At 38.3% G+C, this 19,600-nt stretch overlaps 1 protein-coding gene across 2 annotated transcripts; it reads right to left on the reverse strand.

Annotated features, from left to right (window-relative positions):
* Positions 1–574: 574 nt before the first annotated feature.
* On the reverse strand, positions 575–13,934 carry hic1 (hypermethylated in cancer 1). 2 transcript variants are annotated; one of them, XM_016455651.1, is made up of 2 exons: positions 13,782–13,934; positions 575–6,191 (listed from the first exon to the last, which is right to left on the reverse strand). In XM_016455651.1, the coding sequence occupies exon 2, from the start codon at positions 6,172–6,174 to the stop codon at positions 3,967–3,969; it is 2,208 nt and encodes a 735-aa protein (XP_016311137.1). In that variant the 5' UTR covers positions 6,175–6,191; positions 13,782–13,934; the 3' UTR covers positions 575–3,966. The 2 variants fall into 2 exon arrangements, with proteins under 2 accessions (XP_016311137.1, XP_016311136.1); XM_016455650.1 differs by lacking the exon at positions 13,782–13,934 and adding an exon at positions 11,955–12,084.
* Positions 13,935–19,600: the final 5,666 nt, after the last annotated feature.

Genomic DNA, 19,600 nt, shown 5'->3' on the forward strand with positions numbered 1-19,600 from the left:
AGATAAGTTTGTCTAGCTACTTTTAATGAAGATGATTGTGTGTTGACCGTCTGCGTCTTACTTTGTTTTATTCGCGGCAGTTTGCGCGTCGGCTTGCTGAAGACATACTCAGCTACTCGTCCAAGTTATGAGGTTGCATTAGCGCAGTCATATCTGACTATAATGTCATATAGCCTATAACACGCTCACACGTTTATTATTTTAACATTTTGGGAGGAGTAACATTTACATATGTGGTTTCAACAATCAGATGCATTTACACTTGTCCAGTTTCGTCTGGAATGCGTCCCAGACCACCTCCTGAAGTGGTTTGAGCAATCGAATTTATATCCGTCTCGAATGCGTTTCGGAGGGCATTTACACCTGGTCTTGTCACGATCGGATGACCAGGTGTAAACAGTCCCATTATGTCAATCTACTATAGATTGCGCTTAATTTGTATTGAAACCAAAATATTCCTTTAAGAAACATCTTTGAGGAGCACAAATCAGGGATGGAGGTTTCCAGTCTACTTTTCCATAGATAGACGATGGCTGCAGTCCACACGACAAACCTGCGCTGTTCTCTCTCACCCTCAGTTGCTTTCTCTGTCCCTCTCTATCATCATCTGCCTATCTGCTTTTGAGCAGAACCACACCAAACATCCTGCTCACTGCTACTACAGAGTCAAAAGTTCACTTCCCCCGCTCAACTTTACTCCTTTGTAACTCCATTAACAGAAGCACTTTCGTATGTTTCAGATAGCTGGAGCGAACAAAAACACAACCAAACATCTCACCTGCCCCCTGACCCTGACTCACACACCTCTACGTTCCCAGAGCCGTCAGAGCAGTGCTGAACGCAGAGCCACTTATTATTTTGTTTTCTTTTCTCTACACTTTTGGAACCGAAGTGGAAAGTCTCTTTTTTTTCTCGTTTTGTCTGTTGGAGAGCAGGAAAGAGAGAGCGATAGATTTTCGATGAGAGCGAGCTAATGAATGGTGGAGAAGGGGAGTGTCAGATTTATTTTCCCACCACCGAAATCCACTTCAAACGGGCCGTCACATCTCCTCAGCCCGTATTAATATGTCTGCGGTCAAAGTTTTAACTGTTATGATAGCTGTAATATTGTTCTATGCCTCGAGTCAGAAGATTTGTATTCCGTTTACGCTCTGGGTTTCGTTTGGATACAAACAAACTGCTGTGCCCAGACTGTTTTCATGTGTTTTGCAAATTTAAGTTGAGAGGAATTTCTGGATCTCGGCTGTCCACTTAAAAGTGTTGGGAAATTTCAGCATCTGTCTCGCCCCAAACAAGCTGGTTTCATGCGTGTGGTTTAATAGTACATGTATACAAAACCTCACTGGGAGTCTAATCCTGCCTCTCGGCAAAAAGGTCAGCTAAAGTTTCTGCAGGCCCGCCCAGAACAAATGGGTCAATCAACTTCAGAAACTATGCTTCCCTCCTTACCAACTCGGCCAAGTGTTTATCATTGCGGCGAATTATTGATAAACACACAACATTTCTTATACAGCATAAAGTTAACAGTAATCGGACTTGCTGTCTGGCATTTCTTTTAGTGCATGTGTGAGTTTCAAACTGTGCTGTAGAATTTCAAGTACCTTCAAGTGTAGAGAAAAAAAACCATGCTGATTTTTATCAAGAAATCATGTTTAATTTACAAATTTGCCTTTTATGGTAATTAAGTAATTTGCCATTTCATTGTGTAACTACAGTATTTTCTGTATTGTAAAAATAGGAGACAGTTGCATAGGCTATATTCACAAACAAATCAAATAATCATTTCAGAAAAAAAAGACATTTTTAGCATTGTGAAATAACCACAGGTTTAAAAACAATAAAATCCCTTCAGAAAGTGTGCTTGAATTTTAATGTACAATACATAGAGAGCAATTACGTGTGTTTTTGTATTAAATTATTGCTAAAGCATTGTGTAACCCATGATAGGCTCAGTCCTGAGGTAAGCACCAATGTCTTTTTGCTTTGATTAAGAGTTCAATCTGACCAAAAAAAAAAAAAAAGAAACACTTTGAATAGCTGACATGCTACAGACTAAAGCCCAGGTAATTTGCCCCAACTTACATGTTCAATATTCACTAAGCTCTAAAGCTTTAAGATTCACTAGTTCTTTCACAGTGCATTCGTGGTTTAAGTTTTCACATTCACCAGCTGAGGTTGTAATTGTAACTAGTGGTTAACAAAAATTTCTGTGAGAGGAAAAGACAAAATATCAGCTTGGTCTTTGGAATAAAAACAGCGGGTGCCATATCTCATCAGAACATTTACATTTACTGTAAAATGATTTACTTAGAGGCAAAGCAGATAAGCTGTAAGACTACAAAAAAGGAAGCAGCCCTAACAGGCTACTGTGTTTTATGTTACTTGAAATAAGAAGGATTGATTGTTGTAAGTGCAGCTTATGGTACATTAGAGCGGTAGCTGGAGGATTAGGGTGTACGTTTAGATCACAGGGCCTGGTCAACTGGCATAAAATCTAACATCAGTGGGACAGACAAGCGCGGATAGTCTTCGAAAATCTGAGATTTCACAGGGCTTACCCTGAGTGGACCAGCTGCTGCTATCTGCGCTCACAGTATCAGTGAGAGAGAGCCCCTGCTCCTCATGTTCAGATGGTTGTCACATTAGCGGCTCTACGTATGTGCGTGAGGCACCATGGGGTTAAAGCCGTCACATTAGCCTGAAATTAACTGCACCGTAATAGGGGTGAGGAGGCCCTCTCAAACATTTCACATGAGGAAAGGTCTTGAAGGTGTTGCTGAATCAATCACTTGCAAAACGTCACTGTTTGGTTTATATACACAAAAGTGCCTTGGCTGGTACTGTTATACAACTAGTCATGCAGCGAGTCATTCAAAGGGGTCGACTGTGATGCAACTGAAGCATATGGACTCTGCTGTAAATATTACTGCATTTTCAAAGGCACCACCCATGCTTAGTCTGTCGCACCAGATGAACCAAAACACGTGGACATGGATTTTTATATCATGATCGGAATATGCACAAAGATATTCCAGTTGTGAGATCACAGGGCAGTACTTGCTACATTTTCAATAAGCTGAAGGCACTTGGCGTTGGAGGAAAGGAAAGGGAACAAAGACATTAAATAGCTCGAGACCATACACCTGAAGGTGGTGAAAAAAAATTTAAATGGTACTCTCTGTGAACTCTCATTCCATGCTGAAGGGGATAACTACATCAATGCAGAGAAAAGCTTAGATCACTTTACCTAAGTCCTGGAACAAACACTCTCTTCAGTTAGTTGCTCCCTTTAGTATGGAAAAAACTTGGCCATTCACAAAGCTGGAAAATCAGATACAGGTGATCCAGTACTCCGAAAAATAGTCTATAAAATGTCCTCCAATTACTATAAAATCCCAAAGATTTGGCTTTTTTTCTTTTTCGTCCAGATTTGCTGCTCCATTCTGGACAGAAGCCCTGAATATTGTTCATATGTGCTTTTTCATTCTATATACACCAATAATACTTAATACACAGGTTTAGGGTACGATTGCAACTCTCTTCTGTAACATTTGACATTTTCTCTTTGGCTTTTCCAACATACAAAATAAAAAAAAAGAAAATGAACAGAAAAAGAAAAATAAATATCTTTTTGGTTTTCAATTGGTTGTTTGGCTCGGTGATTGAACAAAAAATAAGTTGTTTTTATATAAATACTGCATTGTCTGAGTGTCCAACAGTCAAAACAGATTATAAATAAAGCAGTTTCCTCCTTGTAGGAAAGTCATTTTAAGAAATGCACGTACTGCAAAATCTGCAAAGAAAGGCACATTCAGAATAAAAGAGTTTGTGTGCATTTTTATGGCCAACACTTTCTGGTCTCCACTCTTTGAGGTGCAGGTTCAAATGAAGATGAGGTGAGAGTTGAATACTGTGAATGGCATACAGTGATGTCTCTTTGGAAAGTAAAGTTAGTGGTTCCCCACTCTAGCTAGGAGAGTAGCGGTCAATGGTGCGGGACTCTGGCGAGAGCTGCTGAGAAGTAGGTGGCAGTGGCTGGTTCAGGACGTCTATCTTGTGGGTGAGGCCGAGGTGTTCTACAGCCAGCTTTGACAGCGGGTAGAGGCTCTCCATGGCTTTGGCATCAGCCAGCAGGTGCTGAGAGGCTGTGAGAAGGTCTGAGGTTTTCTCCTGCTTCAGGCCCAGATGCTCAGCTGTGTACTTGCTCAGGGGATAAATCCCCTCGGAGAAGTCTATCTTCAGCTTGCCGTCAGGAGTTAGTCCTCCGCCAGCTGTTCCGCTGCTGTGCATCTTCATGTGACTGATAAGGTTGCGCTGCTGAGCAAACTTGCCCCCGCACACCTGGCACTCGTAGGGTTTCTCTCCGGAGTGGATGCGCATGTGTTCCGTCAGACGGTACTGGCGAGTAAAGCGCATGCCGCAGGCGTCACAGGCGAAGGGTTTTAGGCCCAAATGGCTGCGCATGTGGCGTGTCATAGTACCACGTTGGGTGAACTTCTTGCCACAGATGCTACAGGGGTATGGGCGTGTCAGCCAGTGGGTTTTCTCATGTTGCCTTAGGGTGGCAGGATCTTTATAAGACTTGTCACAGGACGAACAGCGATAGGGTCGTATGATCTCCCCTAGACCAATGGAATGGAGATTTTGCGTCGATTTGCTAACTAGGAAAGGGCTGTGGAGGCCACTAGAGCTATTCAAGCTTGTAGGTCTATGGGCATTGGTGGGTTTGCTGCTGCTGTTGTCCAGCTCACTCCCGTTGTTTAGCTCCTCCTCAGTATGGGTTTCCACATGGGCATTGAGCTGCTCTGAGCTGGGGAAGCCTTTGTCGCAGGGGATGCACACGTACAAGTTATCTCCGAAACTCTCTGGCTCGTATGGCATGTGATATCTTCCACCCGGAACAGGGGGAGATGGACGACCCTCGCTGCTCCCTGTCTCTTCGCTGCCGGTCCCATTCTCATCCTCTCCATCATCACAGGTCCCTCTGTCATAGCCCCGCTCATTCATGTTCAGCTTTTCCTCGCTGATCTTATGGTGATTCATGTGCTGGTGTCTCTCTTTATCCTGCTCACCCATTCCTCCACTCTCATCCTCTTCGTCTTCCTCATCTTCATCCTCTGGGTTGGAAGGCTCATTCTTCACCCACCGATAGATGTTGGACCCATCTCTGACTTGTTCTCTGGAGTCCTCCATGGGTTCTGGGCTAGGAGCACAGGGGTAAGGTTCATGGCCCTGAGGACGGTGCAGATGGGGAAGATGGGGTGCAAGAGGATGGTTGGGTAGAGGGAAAGGGTGTGAATTGAGAGACCCCACATGATGGGATGTCTCCATTTTTCTGGAGCCATCGTTGGGACTGAGCAGGGTGCTAGTGCTTTGATCTAGCTCCCCCTCGGGCTCCTCTTCTGGGTGGAGTGAGGAGATCAAATGGGGGTGACCAGAGGGAAGCTGGGACTGGGAACTTGGGCTTTTCTTGGACAGGTCAAGGCCATAGACGGATGAGCAGTTTCTGTCAGTATGGGGCATGCGCAGGCCTGACTGGGGCGACAGGGATGCCTTTGCTGGGGGGTAAGGCGGTGGACCCTGGGTGGGGACTGGTGCATAAATTTCGCCGACGTGGGGGGCAAGTGGGAGGGGGGGCAGGTCCTCTAATGGTGTAGGTCGAGGGGTGCTAACTAGTCCTCCAGGGTGGCAGGAGTGGATGACAGGGGTAGATATTCGAAACCGTCCTCCCCCTATGCCACTGGAGCCTATCTTGTAAGGTAAAAACCCAGGATTGGGACGTAAATGGTACTTCCCATTTCTTTTCAGCTTCTTCTTGCATAGAGTCACCAGATCCAGCAGCTGCAGATAACTTGCTGCCGCCAGCACTGCTCCTATATTTGGCTCAGTTGGAGAGGTGGGGTCACCTTCACTTAAGCGTCCTGTGTAGATATAGTCAAGAATGACTCGAAACACACCTGGACTGACCATCTCATGGTCCAGATTGATGAGGTTGTCATGAACGACAAGAGATTTAAGGTAGAGGCTACTGGCTGCCAGGATGTTCTTGTGAGCACGGAACAGTGCATTCTGCACCACGATGATAACATCACACAAGAAGCCTTTGGTTCGTTGTGTGTTCAACTGCAAGAGGAGGTGCCTAGCATGACTTGGGACTTCCATGGCATCCAGCATCGACTTCAGACAAATACCTGTAACAGAAGAGAAATGGAACAATTAAGTAGAAGCCAGAAAGTTGTTGCAGACACTACCACATTTAGAAGCCTACTGAAAACTAGCTGAATTTTGCATATTTATTTGAGTACTGTGGTATAAAAGGCCATTTTTTTTAATAGCTGTCTTTTGAAATATAACACGTTACTGACACATCTGTTTGTGTTGGACTGTCTTGTAAAACTTGACTGGCAGCACTTGAAGATATAAAAAGGAGCACTTAAGCTTGTGTGCATTTTCTTGATCCTGAATATAAGCTCTTCATTTACTCTTTGATATTTTTGTGGACTTTCAGGTAGGGGATTGAGGGCAAACAATTCAGCTTTTCCTTTAATGCAACAAGCATCAGAAGGACTCCATAAAAGTGAGATATAGCTGACCGAGTGAGACTATGATGGTTTTGTCATTATCAAGATACAAACCCACATGTTTAAAACTTACAGTGAAGTGCAGTTAACAAAAAAAGAAAGAAGAAAAAAGACAGGGGAAAAATGCCAGTATAAACATGTTTTCATATTGCTGTCTTCCTGATAAAGAATTCCAGAGGTGGTGTGTGGAGTTTTAAACAAAGTCAGACTGAAGGTTTTGCAAGTGTGATGAACAGCAGGCATAAACCAGCGGGGACAAAAAAAATGCAGCCAATTCATGATAGGACACTGCTGTATAGAAGTGTGAGTTACAAATGAAACCGTTTTTAAAAGATCACTTGTCAGAGGATGCCTACAAATTACTAAATAAACATTCAACCAACAATGCCAAGTTTAAATTCTAAGCTGAACGCAACGGTTCCTGTCATGCAAACATAATAAACATTACAAATTTACCAGAAAATATTGTTTAAACCCTGCTACATGAAGATGGTCTGTATATGAGATAAAACGGATAGTTAGGGTCCCACAGGGGATGGTTTCACTGATGGGAAACAAGAAGCTAAATAAATACAGTCATCCCAACATCAGTTCCTCCTCTCATTGTTTATTTCATTGTATAAAATAATCCTCTTAGATGAATACTGTAGTTTGTAGCCATAAGCTTCCATTTAATTAGTCCTTAAATCCAACAATGCAAGTCCCTTTAAAACCAACCACAGCTCCTAACATGAATAATACTTAACCACACAGTTGCCAGAAAAGCTTGGTTTTACACAGTGTGTGAATTATTCAATGACTTTCAGTTGTTTGACTTTTTAAAGAAATTTCTGCCAGTAATTTTCTAGATCTATCGATCTGGTTCTGGTTAGATTTGTCCACTAGAATTTAAGACATTAAAACAATATGCAAACATTTTCTTGTGTGTGGTGTGTGTGTGTGTGTGTGTGTGTAAAACTACAATAAAGTTTTAATAAATGGTAGTAGCCTACTATTGTTTTATTTTTTCATTGTCCAAATATACTTGATCTTAACTGGAAGCGTCCAATTGTTGCTATGGTAACCTCATCAGACTAACCATAACAGCTGGAATGTAGATCTATAGTCTAAATGCAAATAGATCAAATGTAAAAAAAAAAAAAATAATAATACAATTCATTAAGTACCCAAGTTATAATTAGGGGGGTCAGATCTCCCCAACCCTCCATAATGCGTACTCTGATTATACACACTAAACATGAGATTCTGATTCCTACTATTCCTCTTCATTAAAATTAAAACAGTCAAATGTGATGTACATAAAAAGCTGCATCTCTGTATCTCTTTAATATAAAGAGGCAGCTGCGCACTGTACAGAAGCATGAAGGCAAGCTTGTCATTCTGGCTTCTCCACTAGAAGAACTAGTTGGTGAGGCAGAGAAACCATACATGGACAGGACTGAAGTTCGTCTATAAAAAATAAATTACTGTATAAATATATTTATAAAACAATTATCTGTGTACATTTTTGTGTCGAAACTATTAATTTAGCCCGGTGCTAAAACATTTACACATTTGTGTAAAAAAGAAAAAACAACAACGCAGGTCCAGGTGACGCCTAAAATAAGAAGTGATGGTTTTAAACAGTTTTGAACATTTCCTTTTTGTGGAAATATTGCCGACAGCTGGTCATTTCTGGCCTGCAGTGCACCTGTAGCTCTTCCCGTTCATGTCAGCCTGAACACCCTTGGATCAAATGTAAAAAAAAAAAAAAATAATAATACAATTCATTAAGTACCCAAGTTATAATTAGGGGGGTCAGATCTCCCCAACCCTCCATAATGCGTACTCTGATTATACACACTAAACATGAGATTCTGATTCCTACTATTCCTCTTCATTAAAATTAAAACAGTCAAATGTGATGTACATAAAAAGCTGCATCTCTGTATCTCTTTAATATAAAGAGGCAGCTGCGCACTGTACAGAAGCATGAAGGCAAGCTTGTCATTCTGGCTTCTCCACTAGAAGAACTAGTTGGTGAGGCAGAGAAACCATACATGGACAGGACTGAAGTTCGTCTATAAAAAATAAATTACTGTATAAATATATTTATAAAACAATTATCTGTGTACATTTTTGTGTCGAAACTATTAATTTAGCCCGGTGCTAAAACATTTACACATTTGTGTAAAAAAGAAAAAACAACAACGCAGGTCCAGGTGACGCCTAAAATAAGAAGTGATGGTTTTAAACAGTTTTGAACATTTCCTTTTTGTGGAAATATTGCCGACAGCTGGTCATTTCTGGCCTGCAGTGCACCTGTAGCTCTTCCCGTTCATGTCAGCCTGAACACCCTTGAGCTACAGGTTATTCAATACAATTTTCCTAATTCATAAATCATGTGTTCCGTTTTATTTCCAAATGCGCGTCATTTATAGATTTTTTTAACCATTATATAATTGTATCACTTGTAATTATATAAAGGATATACACTTTCACTAACGCACAGATTCAAACAGATGACATGTTATTAATTTCCTGTTGCAGGCAAAGTTACCTTAACAATGGAGCATCTCAACCAAACAAACACCACCCGCAACATTTCCTCTCAGTCTGCATCTTTCTTCAGAGTCTGTGTTAATAAAAGCACCTAAGTTGTGTAACTCTTATCTCCTCCCCTGCTGCCCACGGACACGCCCACGGATCACTGACAGGTGTATTTTAAGGTGAAGAGCCATTTTTGGCTTGTGGACTTTGTGAGAGTTTGAGAACGCAGAACAAAACTATATGAACGCATGATTTATGGCGATTCGTGCCGTACTGTCCTAACTGTGCTGCTTCCAATAAGCGCAAAGATGACAGAATAGAAGGAAAATGTAAACAATAAACGGGACGGAAAGTAAGGACTGTGGTTCAGCAGTCACCTGAAAGTTTTTATAAGCAAAGGAAAAGAAAGAAAATCTCCTCTAATTAGTCAGACAACAACTAATTTTGTCCAAAAGCACTCCTTTATTCTGTCAGACGTTCAACGCGTAAAGATTTAAAGGAAGTGATGAAAGACGTAAATCATGTTTTAAAACGACTGTTTGAACTTCACGCGTAAACACTTGCATCCTCTCAAGCCTGTCAGTCATCCTGTGGATTTACATTACGCGTCTTTAACGCGCACTTATGCATCACGGAATTTCATCATTTAGATTCGTTACTTAAATAGCCTATCATCAAATATAAAAGTTGAGGAGTTTTAATTCAACCTTTAAAAAAAAACACTGAAAGTCACATTATTTAATCTAAACAAAGATTTTACTGAATAAATACATTTAATAGGGAGAACTCATTTGAATAAAACGATCAAAGCTATCAATGCTCAAAAAATGTCAATTGTTTGGTCGTGTAGCGCATGCTACAGCTTGGTATATTTGCTATATTTGGTATGGTACACGACTGGATTAAAGACAGTGCATGGGTCATATTTTAGGTGCTTTGGTATTCATTAGCCCTGTGTTTTGTCTCTGTTGTCATTTTGCTGGTTTAGGGGTGAGGCAGGGGTCTGCTCGTGTTCTTAAGACTTCCCCTCTCTCTCTCCGCCCTCGGTCTGTCATCTTTTTACCGCAAAAGCGTCCTCCCATTGAGATTTATCCCTTTAGACTGAGTCTAATGTACCTTTAAGGAATAAACAGTCAATCAGTCACAAAGCATGTCTTTTAAATTTGCTGAATTGGCGTATTAAACTTTGTAAACACTGGGCACACGAGAGATAGGCTATCTAAATATTTTGTTTGTTTTATTTTTTTTTCAGGATAAGAAATGACACAAAAAACACATATAGACCAATTATATTGCATGTAGGCTATAATTTAATAATGTTGGCCCAATAATTGAATTGCAGAATAAAGTTGTCATTCAGTCACTGGCACGTGTGCGAGAAATAAAACTAAAATAAAATGTTTTGAATTAGTTTTCAAATTGATGTCATTTAAAGTGCTTTAAAAATGTTCACTATAACTTAGTTTTCAAATTTTACTATTTCCTAAGACATGATCGTTTTGTTAATTAAAGGTAAAAACCTGCGCAAAACCTCTTGGCACCAAGAAACGTGCGTTTGTCTTGGATCGTGCCTGTTAAGTGGTTTAAAGTCAAACGGCAAAACACCTGATGTTTATCGACCATTTTTGCATATAATTTGAAGGTAGCCTACGAGTTTGGAAAAGAGCGTATCATGCGCTACAGCTTCCTCTTCCACAGCTCGTCTTATTGCGCTCATATTCTCTCGCGCGCTCCATCAGCACACGCAGATCTGGATATTCATTCATAAATACCACTGGGAGGACAGCTCACCATCCCCTATATGTGGCCTCCATGGTCAGAGATGAGATGGAAATATTCTAGTTTTATATCTGTTTTCTGTTCTGTAATAATCTCTTGGATAGAATGTAGTAGAGAACGATACAGCTGATAATCAGAGATATAGGCAAGTTCTCAGAGTGTCGCTATGAGCACGTTACACTGTTAATTAAAATTCTAAATTAAAGTGAAAAAGAAAAATAACTGTGAGGCCTGTTATAACCTATAAATATGATGCCATAAAACATTTTGTGGTCTTTAAAAATGATTGTTTGACGCTTTATAAAGCATAAACTGTGTAATTATCTCAGTCCATTAAATCATTTAGTTTTCTATGAATAAATTACATTATTTAGAGCTCGTCTTGTACATGTGAGGAAATGTTTAGTTTAAACAGAGTATCCTCTAAAATAGGCTACTATAAGTGACACTGACAACCTAAAACATGCTGAATTTAAATTGTTCATTCAACAGACTACATTTGCATGCAAGACACCACATATCTGTCTTTAAAATCGAATCATTCTCTTTAAAGTCAAATATGTCGCATGTGAAACACCATGAATTCTCAATTAAGGCTGAGAGCCCCGTCACTGATGACCACACCGCCATACGAAATCACGCAACCACCAGATCACTATGTACTGCAACACTTTTGGACTCATAATGCGATTATAAGCTTGACTATTTATAATGAAGCCCCTTGTTCACAGACGATAGATAAAAAACTTTACAGTTTCTAAATATAAAAAAAAAATCATTTCTTCAATATATAAGTAGCCTGTTTGCATTTTGAAAATAATCGTTGATATAGTAGGCTAGCATATAATACTAAAATGTGCACACACAAAAAAACAACAACAAAAAAAGAAAGAAAGAAAGAAAGGCAAACAACCGGGTCTTAATTTGTAAAACTTTTACATCCATCCGCAAATGTACCGAGAATTTAAATAAGATTAAACGGTTGCTCGGGTTATTATTATGTCTATTTAGATGAATAAAGTGTTGATAAAGAGGCTATGAAATGTTAAGAGCATTGAACGTTACCTGGATGCCCGATCTCTTCTGCCATCCGATCTAAGTCTCCCTTAATGATCATCTCAACAGTCTTTTGGAGTCATTTCTGACGTTTCAACTTTGAACTGCCAGCCTCCCAAAACCATGCCAGTTTTCCGAGCACGACTGCCAACTCTTTTTTTATTATTAATTGCAATGAATTTCGTGTTGCTCACCCTCCCTCTTGCTCTCTCTCTCTCCCTCCACCCTCTATCTCTCTCGCTCACTCACTCACTCCTCCTATAAAAATACGTGCGTACTCCTGCATCAGTTTTTCTCGTTTTTTGTATGTTTTGTAATTTCCTTGGCTATTTTCGCATGGATGTAATAACGCGACTGGAGATGATAATGGGTTTCTGGGCTGCGCGAGTGTTTTAGCGCCTCGTGTGATGTCAGTCTACAATAAAACTAAAAGGTAAAATCCAGGGCAGGAACTTACAGTGACCCCAACTTGAACTTCTCAACACATCGACGCTTTGTCTTAAAGAGACAGGCGTTTTTATCGTATATCACAACATAGTGTGCGTTAAAGAGTAGCTGTTTTTATGAGTGCTGCCTGTTTTAATACGGATGACGGGGACCATAACTTCTGTATAGAGTTCGTTATCATGTTATTCAGGAAAATAAATATTGAGTCTGCACACCCCTCCCTGTCTGTACCTGTGAATGTTTACACACAAATACTGATTACCTTTTACATAAAACTCGTCTTGTTTAAATTTGTTTTAATTTAATACAGTTGGTTGCACAACACTTAGCCTACAAAAAAGTACTACCATGTTTTTAATATAATGCTATATTAAAAATACGGTAGTGCATGTTAATAATGCTATAATATCAAACAATTAGTTGCAAATACTTTTTGAAATACTTTTAAAGCTAATTTAGGGTTGTATCAGTAGCATCAGTATTATCAGTCTTTAATGACACAATTGCTTACTTTTACACAGACATTTATCATTATATTTAGACAGAAAAGGTGCAGAAATTATGCATATAGTCTGTATAACACAACACTGACAGAATGTAAGCTAGTTATGTGACATGACTACACCACTGGAATTTTTCAAGTTTCATTTTTGAAGTTTCATTAATAGATATGCGTCATCTTCGTTTATTTAGTGTGTTTATTCTGAAAATTACGACTCAAGATTATTCTTAATATCAAAAGCAGGTATGAATGTCAGTTTAGATGTCATGGCCTATTGACATACACCCAGTGACCGCAGTTTAATGTACACTCTTAACAATTAAAGTTTGAATTAGAATCTAAGATAACTTTTTCTCGAGTTCTTTAGAAAACCTTCTGTATACTAGTGCTTTAAAAAACACAGAAACCAATACACTGATTTGAAGAACCTATAGCCTAATGTCACATCAATAACTTTTGAATCTGCAAAGAACCATATTCAATTCAAGAAATATACACTATAAAAACGTTTTCTCATAAGGAGAGGGTTCATTGCTGAACTATTGAAGAACCTTTATTTTTAAGAGTCAGTTTTGTTTTTAACAGCTATACATAGACGAAATGAAGTAGCCTATATATAATAGAGTTATTCTGGTTGGTGACAAGTTGACAGGTATTTTGTTTTGATTAGTTTGATGTCAACATTTTAAGATTGTTTACTTTTAGATGCATGATATGTGGTATTAAAGATCCGATTAAAAAGTAGCCTACAATAATTCAGATCTCCGGCTGTCCAGACACGCCTGCCAGTTATCACAATCTATCAGGTAATGTTGGCACGCACTCACTGCGCACACCTGAACGCGCCGCAGGTAACTCACACGATACATGCATTAACGCAAACTCACCTCGGATTCATGTCTGATGCTCCTGCCGATCTTGACTTCCCCTTACGGGATTCCCCTGTCCACAGATCCCCAATCGTCCAAATTCCTCTTTAAAAGGTAAACTTTTCCCGGTGTTCCCAACTTCTTCCGTGTTGCCCCTTGTCCTTTACCCTTCTCCCCTTCTTTCTCCTCGCGTTAGAATGGATCAGACACTTGAGAATCTGGATGGACTCTGATTGGCGTTCGTCTCCAGAAGCAGTGCAGGCTGCGCGTGCAGCGACACCTAATGGCGCATATTATAGTGCCGACGGCAGAGCGCACGACACAGCGGAATACATTCATTAGCTATCAAATGGAAATAGTGGCATCATTTCTGACCTAACATTACGCACTTGTTTTTGTTAGATGGGTGTAAACATTTAAAATGTTTAAAATAAAGTATTTGAAATGATAACACTGGAACGAAGTAGACCTAATGTGAAATTCAAATGTCCAAGTTGATACTTTAATGTATTAAACTTCTTCGTTTTCTTTTTAGTTTTAAATGTTTAAATTTAAGTTTAAATGTTTTTGTCGCCACTCCACAATGCTGCTGGTTTTATATTTAATATACTAATACGCATATTAATATGTAATTAATTACATTCATATTTAATAAGTACTTTTGCGTTTTCCACGCACCTTTTTGTGTTTACTGAATATTTTGTCTCAAATACTTTCAATAACTTTATTTATTTATTGATCTTTTTTGTCGTTTTTTATTAAGTACTGTTATTTTCATTAAGTGTTATGAATTAAATGAGCTGCTAGGTGTTTTCAAGCACTCTTTTTCTTTTGGGACTTGATTGATTTGAGTAGTTTATGCTTAATTTAATACAGTTAAGATATAAAAATAGAAGGCATTCATTCATGCATAATCTTGCTTCCCACAGTTTAACCAGTAACTGATTATTAACCAGTCACAAAGTAATTGCTATTTTCTAATAAGAATCATGACAACTGTACACTGTCGGTCTGACTGACTAGTGGATTTCAGCCAGATATTCCCATGGTGTCATATGTTTTGTCATTATTTTTGCTATCACTTTGTGGCGTCCCGTTTGTTGTGGAGTGCTGAGATGAAAGTGGTTTCTCGTCGGGCATTCACCTGCAGGCAGAAGACTTTTCATGTCAGAGCCTGCCCCTCAGGCCCTTGTATTACTCTAACAGCTGACTGACATCTGTTTCCCCGTCTCTCTCCTGAAATTACTGCAGTTCAAGATGCTGCTTTTTAATTCTAATGGTCAAAGTAATAGCAGTCCGGCTTTACTGAGGAGAACGTATTGTCTTTCACTTCCAGTTTCTCTTGATGAACTTATGATAACCTCAAAAAACAGAGATAGGCAGAGCTAGACAAAGGACAGATAAGAGTGCAAACAGCACCTGGATGTTTTTTAGTTCACTTTTAATGTTGGTATAAAATTCACTGCCCATATGTTGGAGAGAAACAATGGGTATTAGTCGCTCGAAATAGCTCAGTTGTTAAATATAATTGCTTAATTTGACCCTTGTGTCTCACTGACCTTGACTCAAGTGACACCAAAGTCATTTGGCTCAGTTATGTTTATTGTTTGTTTACAGGCTCATTTGATTTGCCAAAGTCAGCTCTTTCATTTTCTTAAGGACACATTGGGCCTCATTCATGCAACATGAGCAGAACAAATTTCTAATTGCTCACTAAACCATTCTTACATAAATTGTCACATTCAGTTCATGTAAGAACGACTTTATGAATGATTTACAAACAAATTCGTTCTACTTGTGTTTCATGAATGAGGCCCAGTGTGTGCACAAGCGAAATGTGAATTCTGATTTGGATGTATGTTAAAGTGAATGATTTAGACACAAATTTGCGATAGAGAAATGTAAAGGATGTAAATTCGGTCACACTATTTTAAAGTCCAGTTCTCGCTATTAACAAACTATTAACTACGACTTTTGCCTCAATAAACTTCTAATTTGCTGCTTATTAATAGTTAGTAAGGTAGTTGTTAAGTTTAGGTATTAGGGATGTAGAATATGGTCAGGCAGAATATGTGCTTTATAAGTACTAATAAACAGCAAATATGTTCATAATAGGCACGCTAATAAGCAACTAGTTAATAGTGAGAATTGGTCTCTGTACTAAAGACTTTATCTCAGCAAGTGAAGACACACTATAACCTCTATTAAGTCCTGAACTGAGTTCCTAATGAGTCAACAACAGGTGAATGCCTGGTGTGTACAGTGATTAAGTGAATGAAAGCTGTGTGTTAAAACATTAACCAGGCCTGCCACTGGATCACAGAGCACACTTGCACAACCACTGACACTTAACAATCAGCCATCACCTCCTAAATAACACACCTACTATTGTTTATTTGTATGTGCACATGTGTATGTCCGAAATACGTGTGTAGGTGTAAAAAAGTGTGACATTAATGTGTGTGTAAAAGAAGGAAAGAGTGCAAGAGAGCTGAACAAATTTAGTTTTAACAAGTGGGATGTTTATGTGCTGCGTGTTAAACTTTATTGGCCGTGTGCATGAGTGATATCGGTCTGTAAGTGGGTCTGCGAGACTACACTTCTGTCAAAGTGGAGAATAATCTGAGGAACGTCTGACTTGGGACCGAAGCATCAAGTTTAAGTATGCATAGGGAATGACAAATAGCATTCCACTCAAGTTATAATAACGTTGTTGTTTTCAAGCTTAAGGCCTACAGTTAGATTACGGCCCTGCAAAGCCCAAAGGCAACAGCGGCACAGCATCGCTGTGAGATATAACAAATAACAATAAATCATCTTGAATAGATAAATCATAAGATAAAGTCTAAATAAATAAACAACTATAAAATTATATACCATAATATAGAAATTACATAAATAATAATAATAATAATAATAATAATAGCAACAATATGAATTAATTACTAATAAACAAACAACAAATAAAAACTATAAATATATAAATCAATAAAGTAATATATAGAAAGAAAATTTAACAATTAAAAAATTAATACATGAATAATAATATAAATTAATGGTAAAATAAAGTAATAACTATAAATAAATAAATAATAACTATAAATATAAACGAATACACTAATAAATAAAAATAAATAATAACTGATAATAACAAAAATTGATAAATATTGATCATATAATTATAGCAATTGAACAAAATAATACATAAATACATATATAATAATATAAAATAAATAAATACTATAGAATAATAATCAATAAAAATATTCATATAAATCAATACATTTATAAATAAATAATAATATTATATTATAATATAATATGAAATCATAAATAAATTATTGAATTAGATAAATAAATAAATAGTTATATTATAATAAAAAAATAAATAAACATTTATTTTATAAAAGTCATTTTCTCGTAATCATAAAATTAAAAAAAGTAGCAAATACTTTGTTATACAATGCAAAACACATAACAATGTACAGCTAGTATAAAATATGAAAGCTGAAATAATGTATTCAGTTTCTCAGTTTGAGACCCCTGATTGTCAGAGACCCTGTGGCACTGGCTTCATAACACGTCCTTGAGTCAGAATAATGCACCATGGGAACAGCTATTTAGCGGTTGAGCTGTTTGTTGCCTCGCACCCTTGGCCAGACACCCAACCCGAGCGCTCTCTCTATGGCAGCATGATGAGCACTGTTTCTATCTTTGTGGGTACAACCGCTCAATTTACCACATGCAAGATCACCGGGCCCCTATGCCAGACACACCCCTGAGAACCAACATCTCACCAGAAATTGAGCGCTAGGCCCAACATTTACGCACACCCTCTCCTAATTCACTCTAATGAGATGCTGCGAGACAGTTTTAGTGGATAGGCACACAGAGACAGGTCATTTGCATCCTCTGCCTTTTGTGAGCGTCCTGGCCAACACGCGGATGCATCCTCCGCTGGCAGTGTTGCCGTTTTCAGGAGATGAAAGCTAAATGAGAAGCTGCCATGATTGATTGGGATAATGTGAGTGTGGGTTTGAACTAGGCATGTTGTGATTCAAAAGCTTGCGTTGGAGGGAAAGGCATGCACACCACTTGCGCAAACCAACCACTCTTTTTAGAGCCTGCGAGAGCCGATGGTGTGACTTCCTCAAAATACCTTCATCGAGCATGTCTCTATTGTTACCAGATGTCATTCTGACTTTCCAGCACACACTTTTGTACAGCAACACATGTTGGAGAATAAAGCCCAAAGTATACTTCAGTTTTGATGCAAACGCTTAGCATAAGCGTACAGCCGAATGCACAGCCTTTCAAAGTATGGGCTGCATCCAAAATTGCACAACTACTTTGTGACATTGTACTGTAACCATCTACTGTGTGAGAATAGCTAATTTAGGTAATACAGGTGCATCTCAATAAATTAGAATGTCGTGGAAAAGTTCATTTATTTCAGTAATTCAACTCAAATTGTGAAACTCGTGTAAATTCAATGCACACAGACTGAAGAAGTTTAAGTCTTTGGTTCTTTTAATTGTGATGATTTTGGCTCACATTTAACAAAAACCCACCAATTCACTATCTCAACAAATTAGAATATGGTGACATGCCAATCAGCTAATCAACTCAAAACACCTGCAAAGGTTTCCTGACCCTTCAACATGACATTCTAATTTATTGAGATGCACCTGTAGATTAGGTAATGGTATGAGGTTTAATCACAGCAAATTATCATTGGTAAAGCATTACAAGCAACACAAGTTACGTAATCAGATTACTTTTTTAAAGTAAATAGTAACACATTACTTTTAAATTTACAAGAAAATACCTGAGTTACTTTTTCAAATAAGTAACGCAAGTTACTTTGTTTTCCCGTTTATTCACTGACAGCTCTCCTGTCCCCGTGTTGAGAGAAATCGAGACTAAGTGCAGAGGTTGAGACACTTCCTTCAGGCTGAGGTTTATTAAATTCCCTTTTGTTGTAAAAGGGCCTTTTTTTTGTGCTTTTTTTAAAGGACATTTTTCGTAACTTTGATAAATCACTAAATGCTTCGTTCTGGCATCCTTACTATTGTTACTTGGTGATTTTTTGTGTTTTTTGGCTACGGCAGTTAACAGTTTACTTCCGGTCGCCACTGCAATTCCCTCAGCCTTAATAGGGACTGTAAGAAACAGCATAAGTGAAATGGCAATGGCGACTGGAATTAAACTGTTAACTGCTGCAGCCAAAGAATGCTAAAAAAAATCACAAAGCAATCACTAAGCAACTAGAGACGATGGTGTAACGGAGCATGCAATCATTTATCAACGTTACAAAAAACATCATTTAAAATGCAAGAAAATGCTTGCTTTTGGCATTAAATGATAATTTACTGTGATCAAACCTCATACCATTACTTAATCTATTACATGCTACACTCATCACATGCACACTAGAAAGTTTCATCCTAGTTCAGTATCTGCACTTTCTCTGTCTTTATATCTTTCTTTCCAGACTAATAAAATGTCTTTGAACTGTTTAAACTAGAGTTGAGTGTATCACTTAATTCCTTCAAACACATGCTTGTTCACATAGCGTCTATTGTTGTTGCCATCATCAGTAGTTTGTTGTTGTTGTTCCATCTGATCGGTTTAATTTTCATCTTAAATTATTTTTTTAGTTATTTTATTTTTTTATTTGTATTATTATTTTATAATGCAGAGGTAAGCTACTTTCTTTTCTTTTCTTTTTTCCTTTTTTTAATGTGCGACACTTCCGATTGATTAGCTGCAATATGTAAATAACTAGAAGAATAACAATAAACTGCAGTAAACGGAAAAGCTATTTGCGCTGCAAA

Source organism: Sinocyclocheilus anshuiensis, unplaced genomic scaffold (genome assembly GCF_001515605.1).
Source record: "Sinocyclocheilus anshuiensis isolate Anshui unplaced genomic scaffold, SAMN03320099.WGS_v1.1 scaffold319, whole genome shotgun sequence".
Classification (NCBI taxonomy): domain Eukaryota; kingdom Metazoa; phylum Chordata; class Actinopteri; order Cypriniformes; family Cyprinidae; genus Sinocyclocheilus; species Sinocyclocheilus anshuiensis.